Here is a 20,952-nt window from a genome sequence, read left to right as displayed (position 1 = left end):
ACCTCCACACCTTCCCCCCCCCCCCCCCTCACCTCCATCCAAGGCCCCAAAGAGTCTTCCATATCCATCAAAGTTTCACCTACACATCCACCAATGTCATTTATTGTATCCATCGCTCTGGCTGCGGTCTCCTTTACATTGGGGAGACTGGACGCCTTCTTGCAGAGCGCTTTAGGTAACATCTCCGGGACACATGCACAAATCAACCCAACCACCCAGTGGCCGAACATTTCAACACCCCCTCCCACTCTGTCGAGGGCATGCAGGTCCTGGGCCGCCTCCACTGCCACTCCCTCACCATCTGACGCCTGAAGGAAGAACGCCTCATCTTCCACCTCCTGAACACTTGAACCCCAGGGCATTAATATGGACTTCACCAGTTTCCTCATTTACCCTCCCCTCACCTTACCCCAGTTCCAATTTGCCAGCTCAGCACCATCCTCATGATCTGTCCTACCTGCCAATCTTCCTTCCCACCTATCTGCTCCACCCACCTCTCTGACCTATCACCTTCATCCCACCTCCATACACCTATATGACCCTTAGCTACCTTCTCCCCAGCCCCAACCTCCCTCCCATTTATCTCTCCATCCCAGAGCTCCTTGCCTCATTCCTGATGAAGAGCATTTGCCCAAAACGTCGATTTTCCTACTCCTTGGATGCTGTCTGATCTGCTTTTCCAGCACCACTCTAATCTAGACACCTAAATCTTCCCAGCCTATGATGTATATAATCCAACAAAGTTGTGCGCAGTTGTTACTATCGACTTCATTCTCTACCAACTGCATGAAAAGCTGAAGTCTTGGCAATTTAATAAAAATATATTGGTTCAAAATCTTGAAAGTAATAGAAGATAAGTAAAAGGAAGTACGATAATTTCACACACTTGAAGTAGCCTGGAAGCATCTGCATTTCACTACAACTCACAAAAACACTAGAATCTTCTGGCCCCTCTTGCTGCAATGACTTTACCACATTATGCTATAATGCGTCCCTGACTTCTTGTCACAGAAACATTTCCGACCACCTTGTCAGCCACTTGCACCATGATGAGATCCTGGTACAAACACCATCTGCACTGTAAATTTTTGTATGTGTCTTTCCTCAAATGGAGTGTTGTCCAAGCACATCCTTCTGCTACTTCAAGTTTGTACAGGAACAATTTGTCAGATAGCTGATTAGCTACAGTTATTGTATGCCTCAAGATGTAGAGAACCAGTTACACTCAAATCAGAAAATACTCAAGTCATACCTTTATTGAGGTAGTTTGTCAAATATATTAAAGGAAAGTTTTTTTTATTTTCCTACATTTGATCAAAGTAAGCAGGTGTTTTCAGCTGTTAAAAGTGAATACAATTAAAATTTCCAGAGTTCTCCTTGAAATAATGCTAAAACTGTGAAGTTGATTATAAAAGCATTTAAATTGTAATCTTCCACTTTCCTCCCTGAACCCTCTTCTCTCAAAGGATAACGAAGCAAATGTTAAATTCCATGGGTAATATACTTCCCAGTCAGCTATTTGCAGGCTATTTGACTGCATAATTCATTTCCAGTTGAACTTGATCCTATTGATGTGCTCAAATTCTTCTTGATCTCTCTTTCTCCTCTCTACTCTGCCGCCCACTTAACCCCTAATTGGCACAAGCAAACTTTCTTTAGGCATTGGTTTTAAAATTTGAAAATGGCCTGTGCTGCCATTTCAAGGATTCCACTTGGAGTTAGGTATTAGAATGCCATCCATGGGTGGGGAGGAGGAGGCTGCAAGGTGTGACTGATAGGAAGGAGGAGGCTGCTGCAAGAGGGACGGGTGCGTACCCGGAATTAGAGATTTTGAACATATCTAGCAACTCAAAACTTGATTTCAAGCCATCTTCAAGATGCAACCCAGCACTTACCAAGATAACTTCAACAGCAGTTTCCAAACCCATGACCTCCACCCCTGAGAAGGACAAAGGGAATGGATGAAAGGGAACATCACCACCTCCAAATTCCCTTTCAAGTCTGTTACCATTATGCCTTGGAACTATATCTATGTTCCTTCAGCATTGCTGGATCACAATCCTGGAATTCCTTCCTGACAGCACTCTGGGTGGCCCTAGAATCCAAGTACTACAGCAGTTAAAGAAGGCAGCTTGCCACTACCTTCTGTAGGACAATTAGAGATGAACAATGAACATTGTCCAGGCAGTGGTGTCTAGATCCGTAAATGAACCAAAAAAAGAAAAAAACGGTGGTTGTTTTTGGTTGTGGAACAGGGAATGATTTTGGCAGATAAGGCCAGAACCTAATGGGGCTTTTCTTTTAAATTAACCAACCTAATCTGGCAGTTCTTTACCATAACCATTCACTCTGTGTTCCCTGGGCTTGAGGGACTGACACAAAAGAAAATAGAATTCAGATGGGGTGAGTGACAGAGGAAAGTGTAGCTGGAGGTTGATGCATAGATGTGTTCAGAAATTTCCTTATCTGTGATTGTGACTATGGGAATACTGAGCCCATGAGAGTTGGCATGATGAAGAGAGTGAATATGGGTTGTATAGTATTCAGGTTATGGAGGATAGAAAAGCAGTTAAGTCAACAGAGAGAAAACAGGATGAATTGAGATTTAAATCACAAAAGTGTGCAGCATCATTTAGTGTCACTAGTGCGGGAGAAAAGCAATGAAGAAATCTCATTGAAAATTTTGTAGAACTTTGGGTGAATAGTAAGGAACATGGATTTCAAATTTGAGACAAAAGGAGAAGACAACTAGGAGGGATGCTGAAATGAATAGAAAGGAAATAAGGTGTGTTTTAGTGGTGAGAACTTAATTGTTACCAGTTATGGCAACTGGTGAGTGGTCGAAGTGGGGAGTGAGGTTTCCTTGAGAAGGAATGTGTTTTCACTTTTCAACCAGATTTCTATCAAGGACATTTACTGTCCTGAAACATTGCTCTGATGTTTGTAACTAATCTGTTTTTCAGATGCAGATCAGCAGGGGAAAACGATTACTTGAAACGGTGATCAAGAATAATGTAAGAAACATTTTACAACACAGAGGTGAACCCCTCTGTTATTTAAACTCAAACACCCAGAAAAGCACACCTTGCCTTGTAATCTGTTAAAATATGAGTCACAAGGAACTCCCAAATTCCACTACTTAAAGAAAATAATGTCAATTTATTTTTTTAACTCTAAAAGGGAACATTACACAACAACTATTCATAACTCTAAGCACCCTCCCTTCTCTTGACTGCTTATTATCTGCCTCCAACTCTATAACAATATACTGTTCCAATGAGACACTTATTAAAATTATATCAAATTAATTTCAAAAGCACACAGCCACTGTTGTCTTCTGTGTCTTCTGGCTGAGGATCTCCCTGCATTGTCTTCTTTCTTTTACTGCGATTATGTTTCACATGAGAAGGTTCTTTCGATAGAGAGTGTTTCCTAATTTCTCAGAGAGCAAAATGTCCCTGTGTTTCTTTCTCAATGGCAATTGCTCTCTCTCCAATTTTCAAAATGTCTGCATCTTTGTACCCCCAATATCGGATTGTCTCATTGATTCGATGATGGCAAAACAATAAATTCAAACTCGATTGGATTTTAGTATCCAGGGCATAATTTAAACTGGTTAAATTTGAATTGTTGTCAAAACAGCAACCAAAACTCAGATATCAATTTCACAGTCAAATGTTGCATTTTCAATTTTCCAGTGTACTCGCGGACTGCCATCTAGTCATATACACAGGTGCTTGTAAGCTCTTCAGTTCAGAACAGCATTCACTATCTCTTCAAGATATAGTACGTGCCTTCAACTTCGTTAACACCTCCCCCCTTAAGAAAAAATGAACCATCATAATGAAAAGATGTCTTCATTTTTTTTCTAATTTTTAACCCCATTACAATGAAATGCATAGGTTATTAATTTGTTATACTTTTCATATTAATTTCTGCACACGCTTATGACATTGGAATTTGTCCAACCTTATCTATACTTTTTCCTTTAAATCCAAGATAATGCTATCACATTTTTATGACCCACAACATGTACAATTTGTAAATTAAAAGTCTGTAATATAACTCTCCAACGAAATAGTCTTATGTTTTTTTCTTTAAATCTTTGCAAGAATGTAAGAGGATTGTGGTCCCTGTATACAACAGTCTCTGACACATTATCCATCACATAAACGTTAAAATGTTGTAAAGCTCAGACCAAACTCAATAATTCTTTTTCGATAGTAGCGTATTTTCTCTGATGGGTGTTGGATTTCTTTGAAAAGTAGCCAATTGGCCATGCAATTCCATAATCATCCTCCTGTAGCAGTATAGTTCCAACTCCTATATCGCTAGCAGTGATTGCAACTTTGAAGGGTTTCAAAACATTTGGTGTCGCTAAAACTGGTGCAATCGTTAATACTGCTTTTAAATTCTTAAATACCTTCTGTCCATCAAGATTTTGTGTTCTTCTTTAGTAAATCTGATAGTGGTGCCACCATGTTGCTGAGTTTGGAACAAGCTTCAGGTGGAATCCATTTCATCCCAAAATCAAAGCACCTTTTTCTTTGAAGATGGTCATGGAAATTCCTCTATGGTCTTTGTCTTCGCGTTCCTTGGGGTCAACCTTCCATGACCAATGTTATGTCCCAAGAACATAATCTCTGCCTTCACAAATTCTGTTTTCTTTTAATTTATTACCAGTTTTGTTTCTTGTAATCATTCAAATTTCTCTGCCAACTGTACCAAGAGATCTTTCCATGACTTGCTAAAAATCACTACATCATCCAGATAAATGGTACAATGTGTTAATCCGGCCACAGCTCTGAGAGTCTTTGGAATGTGGCTGATGCATTCTTCATTCCTAAGGACATCAGTTTGAATTAATGCAGCCCATTTGGGGTTACAAACGCTTTTGCTTTCTCTGATACTGTGTGGTTATTGGCAGAGAAAGTAAGTCCAACTTGGTGATAGAAGTGGCTTGTTCAACTTTTTATATACAGTCCTCCAATCTTGGTATTGGATAGCAGTGCGTTTTTGTTACGCTGTTGACCTTCTAATAGTCAACACAAAATCATTGAGTCCCGACAGATTTGGGAACTAACACTATCGCGAACCCCACTCACTGACTCGGTTCGATAATATCTTCATTGAGCATCACATCCATTTCCTTCTGGGCCTGTGTGGTTTTGAGAGGAGTAAGTCTATAGGGGTGGTGTTTTATCAAAACAGAATTCCCTACTTCCACCTCCTGCACGATAGTATTAGTCCTCCCCATCTTATTCCTGCATATGTCCTCATTCTGCTGCAACAAACCTTTCAACTTCGTTCTGTGGTACTGAGACAGAGCTCACTAACCTATCCCACTCCTCAAAGACTTCCTCATTATTTAATGTATTTGGAGGCACATCAAAAGCCATGGCATCTGGATTTGATTCCTCACTCTGCAGTGCAGTAACTAACACCTGATTTTCCAGTTCCCTGCCTGTATTATAGTAAGGTTTCAACATTTTCACATGACATACAGTTTTTTTCTATCTGCATCTTAACCAGATAGTTTACCTAAGTCAACTTTTCCTCGATTTGATAGGGACCACTAAATCTGGCTTTGAAGGGATCTCCTATTACTGGTAACAATGCCAATACATCATCCCCATGGGAAAACGTCTGAATTTTAGAGTTTTTATCTGCCACCTGCTTCATTCTATGCTGTGCCATCTTCAGGTGCTGTTTAGCTAACTCACCTACCCGATTTAATCACATCCTCAACTCTGATACATAATCCAAATGTGAGATCTCCAACTTCAGTCCGATCAATTTTTCTTTAATTAATTTCAAAGACCCTCTCACTTTATGTTCGTATGTAAACTAAGGGAGTAAACTGAGTAGATTCGTTTGGGGCATCTCTAATGGCAAACAATGCGAATGGGATACCTTTATCCCAATCATTTGTATAATCCTGACAGTACACTCTTAATATTGTCTTCAGAATCTGATGCCATCTTTCCAGGGCTCCCTGGGATTCAGGATGGTACACACTGGATTTAAAGTGCTGCATGCCTAAGCTATCCATGTCTTCCTTAAACAGCCTAGCAGTAAAGCCTTTAGTCTGACTGAATTTCTCTGGGTAGCCCATACCATGTAAAGAAAGCTACCAACTCCTCCTCCACCCTTCTTGCCTTAATACTTCGTAGTGGAATTGCCTCTGGAAATCTGGTAAATACATCCATTATGGTTAGTAAGTATTGGTTCTCACTTTTAGACCTACGCAATCAATGATAACCTGCATGAAAAGTTCTTCGAATGTGGGAATTGGCAACAAAAGTGCTGGTTTTATGACAGCCTGTGGCTTACCTACCATTTGGCACATATGACATGTACAGCAAAATTTAACCACATCCTTGTGCAGTCCAGGCCAATAGAAGTGCTTTTGTACCTTACCCTGAGTCTTCCTCACACTTAGATTACCTCCTACAGGTAATTTATAACCCATAACACTTCCTGGCTCTATGCTACCGGCAACACAATCTGGTGCACTTCCACCCATTTCTACTCTGCACTTCTCTTCTAACCTGCTGTGGTCTCTGTTTTTGTCTTAGGATTCTACCTTTAAGATGATAACCCTCAGGAACACATTCTGATTCCATTTCTGAGCATGCATCAATAAAATATATATATATATATCTTTCATTGTCTTGTCTTTTTCCGTTGTAAGTTCATTAGCCTTTCAGGGCTAAGCACTTTTTTGCCTGACCTTCTGCCTGATCCTCTACCTGTTCAGGTTTTTCCTGCAGCATTACATCAAACAGTGTGTCAGCTAACTGAACCTCAACTACTTTGTCCTTCTGTTTAGGTTTTGCTTGTTGCTGTGACATATGACAGTGGGATCTTGTTACTATAGAGTTTGGAAAAACTCCAGGGTATTTTTCTTTTTATTCCTCAGTTCCCTGGTCTTCCTTTAGCTTCTCCACAACAAGGGGTGTCACTCCCACCTTGGATCCTGTTAAATCATTCCCAACAACAAACTGTATTCCTGGAACTGACACTCTTGTCAATCACTTCCACTGTTACTGCCCCAGTCTTGATTGGCTCTCCAATCTGATCTTACACAGGGGAATGCTAAATTTGTGTCTATTCCACAAATTACCATTCTCTTGGATAACATGTCAGAAAGAGTGCATATGCATTCCTCTTTTACGATTTGAGACTGATTAGCTCCTGTATCTCTCAAAATTTTAACTTTCCTTTCTCCCTGTTTTCTTGAGTAAACTTTATCCACAGATGAAGTTTTCATAGAAATCAAGCACTAACTCAGTACCCAGCCCCTGCCCCAGCTGTGCACATTACTGCAGCTCCTTGATTTTTCTTGGGGTTTCCTTTACTACTTTCACTAATTCCACTGGCTTAGCCTCTTCTACCACATCTTTTCCCACAGTGCCTTTCTTCAACGACCAGTACTGTGATCTTGTGTCCCACCTTCTGGCAGTGCAAATACCTGAGGCCTTTCACCTCCATTCCACCCTCTTGGGTTTCTTTTTTAACCTTTGGTAAACAATTACCAGTGTGCTCTACACTTTGTTTTGTAGTGTAAAATCTCCCCTTCTTCCAATTTCTATCATTCAAGGATGAAATTCTTGCCGGAAGCTACATTTTGCCTTATGCACCAGTGCATATTCATTTGCCATCTCTGCTGTTTTTCTTGCGTTTTGAACTTTATTCATCGACATGAATTTGTATCATCTCTAGAAACTCCTCCAGCAGAATAATTTCTCTTAGAGCTTCATAGGCCTTATCTATTTTTAAGGTCCGTACCCATTGATCAAAATGACTATATTCAATTCTTTCAAACTCAACATAAGTCTGACCTGGTTTCTTCTTTATGTTTCTGAACCACTGTTTATATGCTTCTGGTACCAATTCATAAGCACTCAAAATAGCCTTTTTGACATCTACATAATCTCTTGACCTCTCCTCTGATAGCACTGCAAATACCTCACTAGCTTCACCTACCAGCTTAGTCAGAACAAGCATTACCTACAAGTTCTCTGGTCCTTCCATCTGTCTAGCCAATTTTTCAAATGAAATAAAGATGACTTCAAAATGTGGCAATGTTTTAACTTTTTTTAAAATCACTACCTTCTCTCTTCATCTCCATGCTGTTATCTTGACTTTCCTGACTAATTCACAATTTCTGAAGTTCAAATTCTCTCTCTCTTCATTTTCTCTCTCTTTTTTGCTCAGCCAAGAACCTTCTCTCCTTTTCTTTATCGTTAACTCCATGTGCTTCAATTGCAGTTGAAGATTTTCTAACTCTTGTACTTGTCTGTTTCTCTGGTACATCTAAGTGCTTGACCAACTCCATTACAAGTTCAGCTTTCCTTTTGTCCTTCGTTTGGAATTGGGTTTAACTATTTGCTAATTCTAACAGGATATCCTTTCTCTGACCTTCTAAACTTTCCAGGCAAATTTGGGAAGCATCTTCAAAACCCAGAACCTCTTTAGCAATGTTAAGAGCCATATCCCTCACTTTTGTTTTTAATTTCACCAACCACAAGTAACTGAAATCAAACAAATTATCTCACCTATGTTTTATTTAAAGATCTAGGACACTAATCGGCAAGTGTTTGAATCTGCTGAGACCTTTTGTACCCCAAATCTCTTAAAATCTGTCAAGTCTCAGACTGGATCTGTCTCAACCTGTCCAAATCTCAGACCTGAGCCCCTAAACTATTACAGCATTGAGGTGAACCCCTCTGTGAATTAAACCCAAACACCCAGAAAAGCTCACCTTGCCTCTTAATCTGTTAAAATATGAGTCACAAAGAACTCCCAAATTCCGCTATTTAAAGAAAATAATAGCAATTTTTTTTTAAAACTCTAAAAGGGAACATTATACAACTATTCACAACTCTAAGAACCCCCCCTTTCACTTAGCTGCTTAGTGTCTGCCTCCAACTCTATAACAATATGCTGTTCCAAGAAAACGTTTATTAAAATTACATCAACACAATTTCAAAACCACGCAGCTGCTGTTGTCTTCTGTGTCTTTCTTCTTGTGGCTGAGGATCTCCCTGCGAGTACGTCTCATATGAAAAGGTACCTTTTGATAGAGAGCATTTTCTAATTTCTCAGAGAGCATGTTAGCTGTCTCTGTTACTTTCTGAATGGCAGTTGCTCTCTTCAATTTTCAAAATGTCTGCATTTTTATACCCCCAACATTGGAATGTCTCATTTGGTTCGATGATGGCAAAACAATAAATTCAAACTCGATTGGGTTTTAGCAACCGGGGAACAATTTAAACTGATTAAATTTGAATTGTTGTCAAAACAGCAACCAGAACTCAGGTTTCCATTTCACAGCCAAACATTACATATATTCAATTTTCTAGTTCACTCTGCAGCTGTCATCTAGTCATATACACTGTTGCTTGTAAGCTCTCAGTTCAGAACAACATTCGCGCTCTCTTCAAGGTATAGTATGCCTTAAACTTCATAACAAACTGTTTTGTGAACATTTATTACATTGATAAAACTGGATAGTGGAATGCTTCCCTGTAATCCACAAAATCTGATGTGGCTTGACAGATGAGTTGTGGTATCAAGCATTGTAAAAGGAAAGTCCCAAACTTCAATCACTGGTCAGTTGAGTTTGCTGATCTCAGTTGGTTTTGCAGATAGATGAAATGTTTGGGCTTTGGGGATACAAAAGACAAACATCAACCACGTTCCCTCCATATTTATTATCTAGCAACTCTATATGGTGTTAATAAGGCTGTAGCACTGCATGGAAGCTTCTACATAATGAGGATCCACCTAAATAGTGTTGATTCAGTGAATCTAATAGACCTAGAACATCTACTGTATTTAGGCTCCTTGTTCACTGCTTGGGTGGATATATCCTTGGATATGATTGTAGCAGCTTCTTGTCCAAAGTTCTTGTCACCTTCTAGTGTGTACTGTCTGGTACATCTCTCTTTGACTATAGATCTTTTGATAAAATTACATTTTTTCACTGCTACCCGCACATAAATTCCTCAAGATATCTTATCTGATGATCTAGAGCTTTTGCTTTGTTTTTCCCACTGTTTATTTCTCTTTTGTTGTTTCATAATTTTAAGATGTCCACAGTAAATGCCATTTAAAGATATAATGGAAAAGTTAAACTACTGAATTAAGGAGGGATCCCAACAAGGTATTTTTACAAAAATGATATGAAGTAACTGCAAATTATTTTTTTGAATCCAAATAAGGAAAATAGAACTAAATTATGAAACTGAATGAAAAATAAGTTTAAAAAAGTTTTTTTTCTTAGGTTCAGTAAAATGTTTGTGATCTGCCTAATAGTGGTTAAACATTAAAACTTCTAAAAAAAAAAATGAATGCAAAAGTCAAACATTTTGAGCATTCGAGAGAAAAACTTCATTTGGCTAACCGGTCTTAACAGTTTTGTGTCGAAGTTATATTTTTACAATTATAATAATGTGTACAAAAATAGAACATTTTTGTCTTTTCACAGAATTACTCTGAAGTAAATCAATTTTTAATTTAATGTAAATGATTTAAAAATAAGTCTTGCTAATAAACTAGCTAAATTATTGTAGCAGATATAGTTTATTCTATCAAATAGCAAATGTTTACTCATATTAATGTAACTTTTAAAAGCAGAAGTGGAAAAGCAACACTGCAAAATGTCCTCTAATTCTTTCTTTCTTTTTGACAGGAATGTGGTGGTAGTAACAGTATTTTGGTCAACGCACGTTCCTGGGGAGTGAAAATCCTACATCTTGATGGTATCCTTTCTAATTGTGTATGCATATTTGTATTATCATAACAATATTAAAGATATCATTAAATACATTTGTATTTTAATATTTAATATGATTATTAATTTGAATTTTTAAAAAATCATTTATGGGATGTGGGTGCTGCTGATTGGCCAGCATTTATTGCCTGCCCCTAATTGTCTTTGAGAAAATAGGGTGAGCTTCCTTCTTGAACTGCTGCAATCCACCTGCTGAGGTCTGACCCATAATGCCAACTGGGGAGGGAATTCCAGGATTTTGACCCAGAAACGGTGATATATTTCCAAAACAGGATGGTGAGTGGCTTAGAGGGGAATTTGAGGTGATGGTGTTCCCATGTATCTGAACTATTTACAAATTGCACGACTGTGCATGTTAATCTGTAGTAGCTTAAAGCTACCACTGTGTGGCAAATGCAGTGTGTGTATTTGTCTTAACATGAAGTTTGAAAAAAAAGCCTGAATTACAAAACCGATGCAATAGCTACTACAACCTAGAATGTTAGCAAAATAGTCTATCCTTGGGGGAAAGAAACCTACAATTTGTCAACTAAAAAAAATGTTTTCTGGCTTTGTTGAAATTCCAACATAATTTTTGTAATAGTATAGTCACTCATGGGATGAGCTTTCTTCCTTTACTTAATTTAAATGCACCCTTATAGAGTATGCATATTTTGCAAGCTTCTTTTTTACTTTTTATTTCTAGGATATTGGCACTTCTAGCAAAGTTAATATTAGTTGCTGTCCCTACTTGCCCTTAAGAAAAGGGTGATGAGTTACCTTTTGAGCTGTTGTAGTTGATCTAATGGAAATTCTTCTTACAATATTATTGAGCAAGGAATTCCAGGCTTTCTTTTTAACTCAGCAACTATGATGGAATGGAAATGAGATATATGTTCAGGTATGTGCTCTAGAGGCTAATTTGAGTGATAGTGTGCCATTTTGTTACCCCTCTAGGTGGGGAGCGATTGTAGATACTGAGATGCTTTTACCTAACTGTAAAGTTTTCATAAATAGCTGGTATAATTCAGTTTTTTAAATAAAAAAAAGCCCTTTAATTATCAATCATTATATACAATTAGATAAAGTTTCCAATAAACAGCATCCCAATTTTCAGTTAAGAATTCTTTATACCATTTTAATTCATTTCCATCCATTTTGTTATTTTTAACCAATACTCGTACCCACAGTTAAAGTCCCTCTCTATCAAATGCCTCCTTCATGAGCAATGCCACAGAAAGTTCACAACCTACAGAAAAATGTTTTTTTTCATGAATTATATGTACTCTGACAACTGTTAAAAATCTTTATTACCATCTCTCAAAAAATGCCTTTAAACCTTAACTACTGCCAAGATTTACTGGAACATTTTGAAAAAAGAGGTGTTAAATTACTACATGCCAATAGGAAAATTGAGGTGTGTTTTGCATGTGTACATATGTTTTATATCTGAAGTATCTGATCAGCCTGTGGTTCAACTAATAAAGGTTAGAACAGCAATTTTGAGAGCTCTGAACAAAGGTATCACGCTCTGCCATTTATGGATTTTTTTGTGTGTTCATTAGCTTCAATAAAGCAATCAACATTTTAAGGAGATATCTCTAAAGTGCCAAAATGCTGGCCTGGTAAATCTTTGTTTTAAAGATCCACAATTTCCGATTTTACTCTATAAACTGTTGCTACTGTGTTAATCAGTGTAACAACTGCAGTGTTAGAACTGTTAGTAATTGTTTTCATAGCCCAGGTTTACTGCATGAACATCATACCTGCTTTTACGAGTGAGTAAAACTGAAGTAACCTCAGACATCTTAAATATGCCCAATTAAACATGAAAATCTTTAAATTCGAGTCTACAGCTCACTTTTATTCTTTGCTGATGGCATCTACACAGAACTCACTGTAATGCTGTGAACAGGCTAATTACTCACTGTTCTTGCTCTAAAGGCAGCTATGAATGTTGGGGCTTGTACAATCAGGCGTGGCTGAGTTTTTAATAGCGTAGTAAATGAACCTGATACAATCCTGTAGAATGATTTAAATGTAATTAGTTTTTTATGCTATTTTTACTACCTGCATTGAGGTCTGAGTGTCTGAAGGGATTATTAATATTGATTGGAGAATCTCCCTGCAGTTTATCCTGCTCAAAGATCCCACAGATCCCCTGTAGAGGGTGCCACAGTCAAACATGCTGGCTGACAAGCTAGCTTCACAAACAAGTTTGATAAATGTACCGAGATAGTGATAGTCAAGGTGAATGGTAAAAGACATTCCTTTGACACGCTACACAATCCAAGTCTACAATATAAATATTCAAAACAAAATTAAAATTTGTCAGTTGATAATTTCATTTTTGTTTTTGTTTCTTTTGTCACCTGAACCTCTTGAATGAATATGATAACAAGTACTTCATGCCATCTGTGGTCTTTGATCAGTCAAACATGTATTATATCAAAGCTTTAATTGCTATATGTTTAGCCTTTTTGTAAAAATTATTTAAAAATATAAAGTTGTTACTAAGAACAATATCAATCCTGAAGACAAGTTACTGGTTAAACTGCGATGCAAAATTATAAACTGTTTCTTGGTAAATTTTATATCATAAGTCACACTGATGTGTGTACTCTTAATTAACCTACAATGCATTGCTCGCTTTTAAGGTGGCAGGAAAACGTACTTGACATTAAAACTCTGTTTTAAGTAAAACTTTCCATAAGTACCATTCTACAAATAAATTGATTTGTGGGTGTTTGGCAGGGAAATGGATGTTTGCCTAAACCCATGTGCAAGAATACGAAAGGTAAGTTATGATGGAACTTGAGAATTTTGCATGTAATTTTTAATGCCCAGTGACAAAAATAATTTGGCAATATATTTGTGCAGTGTTTGGCTATAGACATGTAAATATTGGCTATTGGCAATGTTCTATACATGTAGAGGCAATTCATTTTTGTTAAACATAACATTGTTGTTGCTTCCATGCCCCCCTCAAAATAATAGATACTCTAAGTTGCTTAGTTGCATATAGGGGACTTCCTGCTGTACATGTCGGATTAAAATAGACCATTGTGTTATGCATTTCCATATAAAAGATGGTAGTATAAACAAAAGTGAAACTCCGACAGAATGTTACACTTCTTAAAAGATGTGAAAATAATGAAACTTGACTTTTAATTGGTGACGGTAAATTTTGGAAACAAGTAACCACATCTCATTTCAGGACATATATATTATATATATTTTTAATTTACATTATTCATTTATGGGATATGCTGCACTGATAGCATTTAATGTCCATCCCTGATTGCCCTTGAGAAGGTGTTGAACTGCTGTCTTGAGCTGCTGCAGAGTATGTGGTATAGGTGTACTATCAGTGCTTTTAGGAAGGGAGTTTGAGGATCTTGACTTAGTAACAGTGAGGGAAATGCAAAATAGTTTGAAGTCAGGGTCATGTAGTTCTTGGAGGGGAACCTGCAGATGCTACATTCCTGTGTATCTGCAGATCTTGCTCTTCTACCTAAGAGAGATTATGGGTTTGAAAGGTGTTTTAAAGATGCTTTGGTGAATTACTTTAATGGATTTTGTTGATGGCACACGTTGCTGCCTATGGGTGTTGGTGGTGTGAAGAGTGAATGTTGATGGTAATGAATATAGTGCCAATCAAGAGAACTGCTTTGGTTATTAGGCCATCAATGATGTATGAGTAGGAAGGGTTAAGAAGGATATGGCTCAAGTGCTGGCAAAAGGGACTAGATAAGGTTGGGATATCTGTTCGGCATGGACAAGTTGGACCGAAGCATCTGTTCTGTGCCATACATCTCTATGACTCTAAGTTCTCCACACCAAACGACCATTGGAGGTCCATGACCTAAGACATCAAGTCTCATTCTCATTCAACATCTGGTGCTTGACCTCAGTACTACCAAGGTTTTCTCTTTTCACGTTCTTGGCATGTGCAGTGTTTTTGCTTTTAAACAATGGAATTATCACATCTAAAGAAAAGGAGGACATAAAATGTAAAACATTATCTACTTATTATGTTCAAAGGTACTTTGGTAGTCAGTTGAACTGTCATAAACAAAGCCAGCATTTTGAACTTTCACAAAACTAACTATTTTGTAAAAATAATTAATCAATCATCTGCTTTAGGTGTTGGCTGAGGAATTACTCTTCAAATAGAACAGTAGGAACTTTTATATCCACCCAAGGCCAGATGAAGCCACTGTTTATTGTCTCATCTGAAAGTTTGCAGTTTCGACAGTACAACACTCCCTCAGTACCACGCTGAAATGTCAACCTCAATTATACGTTCAAGTATAATTGGGCTCCTACAACCTTCTGATTTTGGCAAGAGTACTACTCCTAATCAAAGGCTGGCAATTAAGAACAGTCAGACTGCACAGGTTTGAAGAAAAGTCAGTTCACAGTAACAGACATTGTGTACTACATCATGTCCTCAAAAGATTGCATCACCCAAATTACGATAGCATGTTGTGGAAATAAGAATTGCAATGTGACTGAGCTTGATCCACAATCCAATTTTGAAGTAGAGCCTGTAGAAAATTACAGCATTAACAATTTGAGATTTGAATGAGTGTTCAGCACAGTGCAATTAGAATCAATGGTTAATCCTGAGAAGTAATTTCATGTTATAACATTGTCATGTTAGTCAATGCTGGTCCTGTGTACAGCAGCTCCTGTTGATCTAGAACTGCTGTTAATTGTATTTCATTTTATTTGTGTTTGGAGCAGTGGGAAAACTAAAGCAGCCTTTTCTTAAAATTGAAGACTCCAGTCGGTAAGTCAACTGACATCATGTCCATACAAGAGTTGCATTGTGTCATTTAAAACTTGTTTATAACTATATCTTGAATATTGAACATTTGGACACCTTTCAAAATTGGTCCAGTGAACAATAGGTATTTATTAAAGCCTAATCAGAATATTCAGCATTAAGAATGAAACATTGATAAAGTGAAGTGAATTATTGTAAAGTGCTTATGACTTATGTGAAATAATTCATTGCATACTTGTAAAGCTTCCAAAGTTTTTAAAAAAAACTTGATTAAAGGAGCTAATATCATGTTGTATCTGTGGAACTATTTCTAATTGTTGACAAATTGTATGTATACAGGCATTTTAGACCCCTCTATCAGCAATATATAAGCTATCCAGAACTCAACTATGAATCTCATAGAGGATTCAGTGCATTTGATCCTCTGAAGAAATCTGAGAATGCACATCAGGAGCAAGAAAAGAGTAAACTTAGGTAAATATTTATATATAGATTTACTGTGCTTTGTAGTAAGTATTTTGATTTGAATTTTAACTCTCAGAAATTAGGTATTTCCACTTTTTAAATTAAATATTTAACTGCCATGTATTTAATCTAAAGTGCCATTGAGTTTGTACTGTAACCTTCCCAATTTATTATTATTATCTAGACCATCCAGCAATTAAGTTTCACTGAAGTAAACCACCATTAAGCCTTTACAGTTCCTCATTCACAAAATCTGTTACTGTTGCCTCATTTTTCTCTCTCGAAATCATCAGGAGAGGATGTACAATTTGTTGAGTTACGAAGCAAGACTGAAAGGTCTAATTTATTGAACTTGTAGCCATTGTCTGACAGCCATCATGACCAAAATATTTTGCCATTATAGTTATTTTCTTTATTCCATTTGGAATATGGTTTAATCTTGTGCTTTTTGATTTGAGTGAAGACACTATATTTGTTTGTAATCTGAATTAATTACCATTTTAATGGTTTCCATTGGGCAGGGGCTGGAGAATGACTAACAGTGAGAGAGATGAGGAATCTCTCACAAAACCAGCAGCAATGCATACAGAGAAAAAACGACAGCAGCGATTCTGTGAATGTTGCCATGAGACATTCTATAACCTTGTTGAAGTAAGCATATGATCTACTTAAATGGTGTTTAACATAAGACCACGTAAAGTCTTTATAATTTATTCCTTTTGTTGAGCATCGGGAGATTGGCTATTTTGTTTTTGCAGAATAATCTCTCTGTAAAATCTGAAGTTTTCTGAGCTTCTGATGGGTGTTAACTATTTGTCTTCTAAATAGATCCTTGGAATTTCACTTTCATATTAGACCTGTTAAATAACCAGCTCACAATTCAAACAAGGAGCTTGAAGCAGATTAGCACAAATCTCATTTTTCTACATTATTTATTAATTTTCCTTCCCTTTGTGCCTCTCATTTGTTGCATTAAGTGGTTACACATCTTAAAGAAATCTGCGTTGGTACAAATCTTGTTTGTTCCATGTATGACACATTCTCAGTTACTGCTTGTCTGTTTACCTATGCAACTTCGAGGACACATCAAAAAATGTCTGTTATAGGATCAAAATGCCTTTTCCACAATTTAATGTCTAACTGTCTTTAACTGTCTTCATAAATTTTAATCGTAGATTCTCTCTACCTCCCTCGTCTATGACCTCAAGTCAGCATGGTAAATGACCAGCTTAGCTATTCATTGTCATAATTATATGACTGTCTCAAGTTGTACTTTGATCTCCTTCCATGTCCAAATCCAATTAGTAGTTCAAAATAACCTTGGTGCTAGGAAAAAGTGAACGGCATCACCAACAATCTTGTCTTACCCTCATTTTCGATATTAGATGCAACAGATCATTAAGTTTTATTGAAATCTGCACAGTTCATGAGATGTAGGCTCTTCCCATGACTACTTTTAAAAACTTGTTCATGGGATAGAGGCATTGCTGTCGAGGCCAGCATTTATTGCCAACCCCCAATTTTCCAGGTGACACATTGCTATGGGTCTGAAGCCAGACCAGAAAAGCAGGACACATTTCATTTCCTAATGGCCACTAGTGAATGAGATGGATCTTTCCAATAATTGGCAATAGCTACATGGTCGCCATTAGCCAGTTCTTTTATTCTAGATTTTATTAAAATCGTGTTTCACCATCTGCCATGGTTGGATTTAAAGCCATGTTCCCAGAATGTTGACCTGAGATTCTGGATTACTAGTCCAATGACCAGTTCCACTACATCAAACTTCCCTATTCACCTCTGTGGCTATGTCTCCACCCACCACATACTCAGTCTTTCCTTTACCTCACATCATGCTTACTTATGAAACAAATTACCTACTCCCTTGGTTCTTTGCTGTTTCATCCCATCTTTATTCCACACCTTAACTTTTACTGCAACAGGAGCCCTGCTACCTTCAAAACTATACTTATAACCATTGTTTATATGGGTTTAGCATAACCTCCCTACTTTTGTGCTCAATGCTACTATTTATGAAGCCCAAGATTCAATTTGCTTTGTTACCTACTCTTTCAATAAATAGACTTTGCAAACTTTGAAATACATGCATCCTGAGGCCTTCTGCTGTTTTCACTTCTTAGAACTCTGCAATTTAGACCAGAGTGCCTCTCTGTATTCCATCTGCCACTTATCTGGCCACTTTGCTCGTTTATTGTAATCGATTAGTATATTATCCTCCCTATCAACTGTACTGCTAAGGTTGGAGTCCTTGACATGTTTAGATAAGTTACTTTACATTCCAAGACTCAAGTCAATTAAATATATCAAGATATATATTATATACTAGGACTCGAGGGCACAGCCTTAGAGCGGAGAGGCCACTCTTTAGAACTGAGATGAGGAGCAATTTCTTCAGAAAGAGGGTGGTGACTTTGGAACTCATTGCCATGGAAGGCTGTGGAGGCCAATTTATTGAGTGTCTTTAAAAGAGAGATAGATAGGTTCTTGATTGTAAAGGGATCAAAGATTACAGAGAGAAGGCAGGGGAGTAGGGTTGAGGAGCATATCAGAGCTGAAAATGTGTTGCTGGAAAAGCGCAGCAGGTCAGGCAGCATCCAAGGAACAGGAGAATCGACGTTTCGGGCATATGCCCGAAAAGTCGATTCTCCTGTTCCTTGGATGCTGCCTGATCTGCGCTTTTCCAGCAACACATTTTCAGCTCTGATCTCCAGCATCTGCAGTCCTCACTTTCCCCCCTGAGGAGCATATCAGCCATCATCAAATGGCAGATCAGATTCAATGAGCAGAATGGCCTAATTCAGCTCAAATATCTTGTGATCTAAAACACTCGTCTAAGCACTGACCCTTGGCAACAGCATAGTCTGCCATTCTCCAGTCTGAAAAGCAGCTGTCGCAGCTCACTGTTTTATTAAGCCAATTTTTAAAACTTCAATTGGACGCTGACAATCTTATGAGGCTCAGATCTGTTAACCTGCCTTTTATGTGGTACTTTATCAAATATTTCTATAAAATCCATAAAAGAATTGTCCATTGCTTTCCTTTAATCAACTTTCTCATTTCATCAAAAAGTTCAATTGGATCAATGAAGCACAATCTACCTTTCACAAACCCATGCCGCTTCTCCTTAATTAACTCCAATCTCTCAGACCAAGTTCCTGTTGATTGTTTTTTTTTTTCCCCTGATTTATTTATAAAATCTTGCCTGCTGCCGATGTTAAAGTGACCAGCTGTAATTACTGAAATGTCACTGCATTCTCTTTTTAATTAAGGTGTCACATTTGCTACACCTTCCCATTATATAGGGAAGATAAGATTAATGGCAAACCATTCCACCAGCAACCTGTGATGTAAATCACCTCGACTAGGAGACAGACCAGCCTTTCCAATACATCCTTCAGATCACCCTGTCCATATCCCATCCAATACTTTACCACTGCCACTTTTACCAATATTTTGGCAGCATCAGCTTCCTAAGTAAACAAATACAAAGTATTTAAGTATTCTCAGCTCACTCTGCACCTCAAAGCATATATCACCCTCTCTTGCCCTAATAAACCCCACCCCACCTGTTAATACCTTTATTATTTATGTGTGAATTGAAGATTTATGGGTTTCCTTCTGTGTTATTTGGCTTTCTATCCTAATTCTCTCTTGGCCAGTCATATTTCCCGCTCCTTTCAAATTACTGTAGTTGGCCTGATTCTTTCTTGCAGAATTCAACTGATATGTGTCATGCCCTTTTTTTTGTTTATTTGTTTAGTCACATTCATTCTCTTCCCTCCCCATTTTACCGCATTCCTTTACCTTTTCCACCTCATTGGAATGAACCAAGTCTGTTTCTAAAACCCCATTTCCTTAAAAATCTCCAGTGTTCCATTTCACGCTGGCTAGCTCTCCTCTCATTCCGTTCAAGTTTACTCATCCAATATTGAAGTTTTGCTCTATGTTAATTACTAATCCAGCGTTAATCTATATTTTAAAATACAGTGACCCTCTGTGCATTCTAGGTCCAGTTGGCCACCTCATTCCACAGCACCAGTTTTAGCAATGCCTCCTTCCTAACTGGACTAAGGACATAATAGTCAGGCAAGCTCAAACACTTTTTTCACAATTGATCATCTTCCGTAGCCTTTATTCCCAATATCCAAAATAATATTTGGGTGACTTAAATCCCCCAAGCTCTCAACTCTATGGCTTTTGCAGATTTACTTTTCTATCTTATATTATTTGAAGCCCTTTAGATGCACCTGACTGTGTGATCATCCCCTTTTCTGCTTCTCAACTGTAACCAAATAGATTCTGTCTTTGTCTCTTCCAGAAGTCCTCTCTTTCATCCCTTTCTTCTCTGAACACTTGAATATTAAATGCCCAAACCTCTCTATTTTTTTAAGCCATGCTCCCCTTGACAGTACATGATGTGCCTACATAGTTAATTGTGCTTAAAATGTGCAACATAAAGCCGCTATATTATGCATTTTGTGAGTCTGACTTGGTATTCATCAGACTCCTTCTCAGTCTGCACATATCTAATATGCTGGAAAAGCGCAGCAGGTCAGGCAGCATCCAGGGAACAGGAGAATCGACATTTCGGGCATAAGCCCTTCTTCAGGAATCCTCTCATTGTCTCCTTTGTCAATCTACATTAGCACCTTCCTGAAGAAGGGCTTATGCCCGAAACGTCGATTCTCCTGTTCCCTGGATGCTGCCTGACCTGCTGCGCTTTTCCAGCAACACATTTCCAGCTCTGATCTCCAGCATCTGCAGACCTCACTTTCTCCTCAAACATATCTAATATGGTCCTGCTTTCTTCTCGCCTACTATCCAAGCTCTCACCCCTTAATGTTGTATTCCTCCTTTCTACTTCTGTGTTGGTTTCTCAGTGCTTATATAATTT

General features: G+C 37.8%; 1 protein-coding gene across 3 annotated transcripts in view; it reads left to right on the top strand.

The window, feature by feature from the left end:
- Positions 1 to 20,952, top strand: part of LOC122539973 (protein DBF4 homolog A-like) — a 49,809-nt gene that overhangs the window by 19,584 nt on the left and 9,273 nt on the right. For 2 of the 3 annotated variants that reach the window (XM_043675218.1, XM_043675219.1), the window contains exons 4-10: positions 2,964 to 3,014; positions 10,700 to 10,769; positions 12,136 to 12,197; positions 13,535 to 13,577; positions 15,527 to 15,575; positions 15,912 to 16,046; positions 16,559 to 16,688. In XM_043675218.1, the coding sequence (XP_043531153.1) occupies positions 2,964 to 3,014; positions 10,700 to 10,769; positions 12,136 to 12,197; positions 13,535 to 13,577; positions 15,527 to 15,575; positions 15,912 to 16,046; positions 16,559 to 16,688 (540 nt within the window). The remainder of the gene's footprint in view (positions 1 to 2,963; positions 3,015 to 10,699; positions 10,770 to 12,135; positions 12,198 to 13,534; positions 13,578 to 15,526; positions 15,576 to 15,911; positions 16,047 to 16,558; positions 16,689 to 20,952) is intronic. The other variant, XM_043675220.1, reaches the window with a different exon arrangement.

Source organism: Chiloscyllium plagiosum, chromosome 33 (genome assembly GCF_004010195.1).
Source record: "Chiloscyllium plagiosum isolate BGI_BamShark_2017 chromosome 33, ASM401019v2, whole genome shotgun sequence".
NCBI lineage: Eukaryota > Metazoa > Chordata > Chondrichthyes > Orectolobiformes > Hemiscylliidae > Chiloscyllium > Chiloscyllium plagiosum.
Note: the sequence above shows the minus strand (reverse complement) of the source record. Positions and strands in the feature narration are given on the sequence as shown.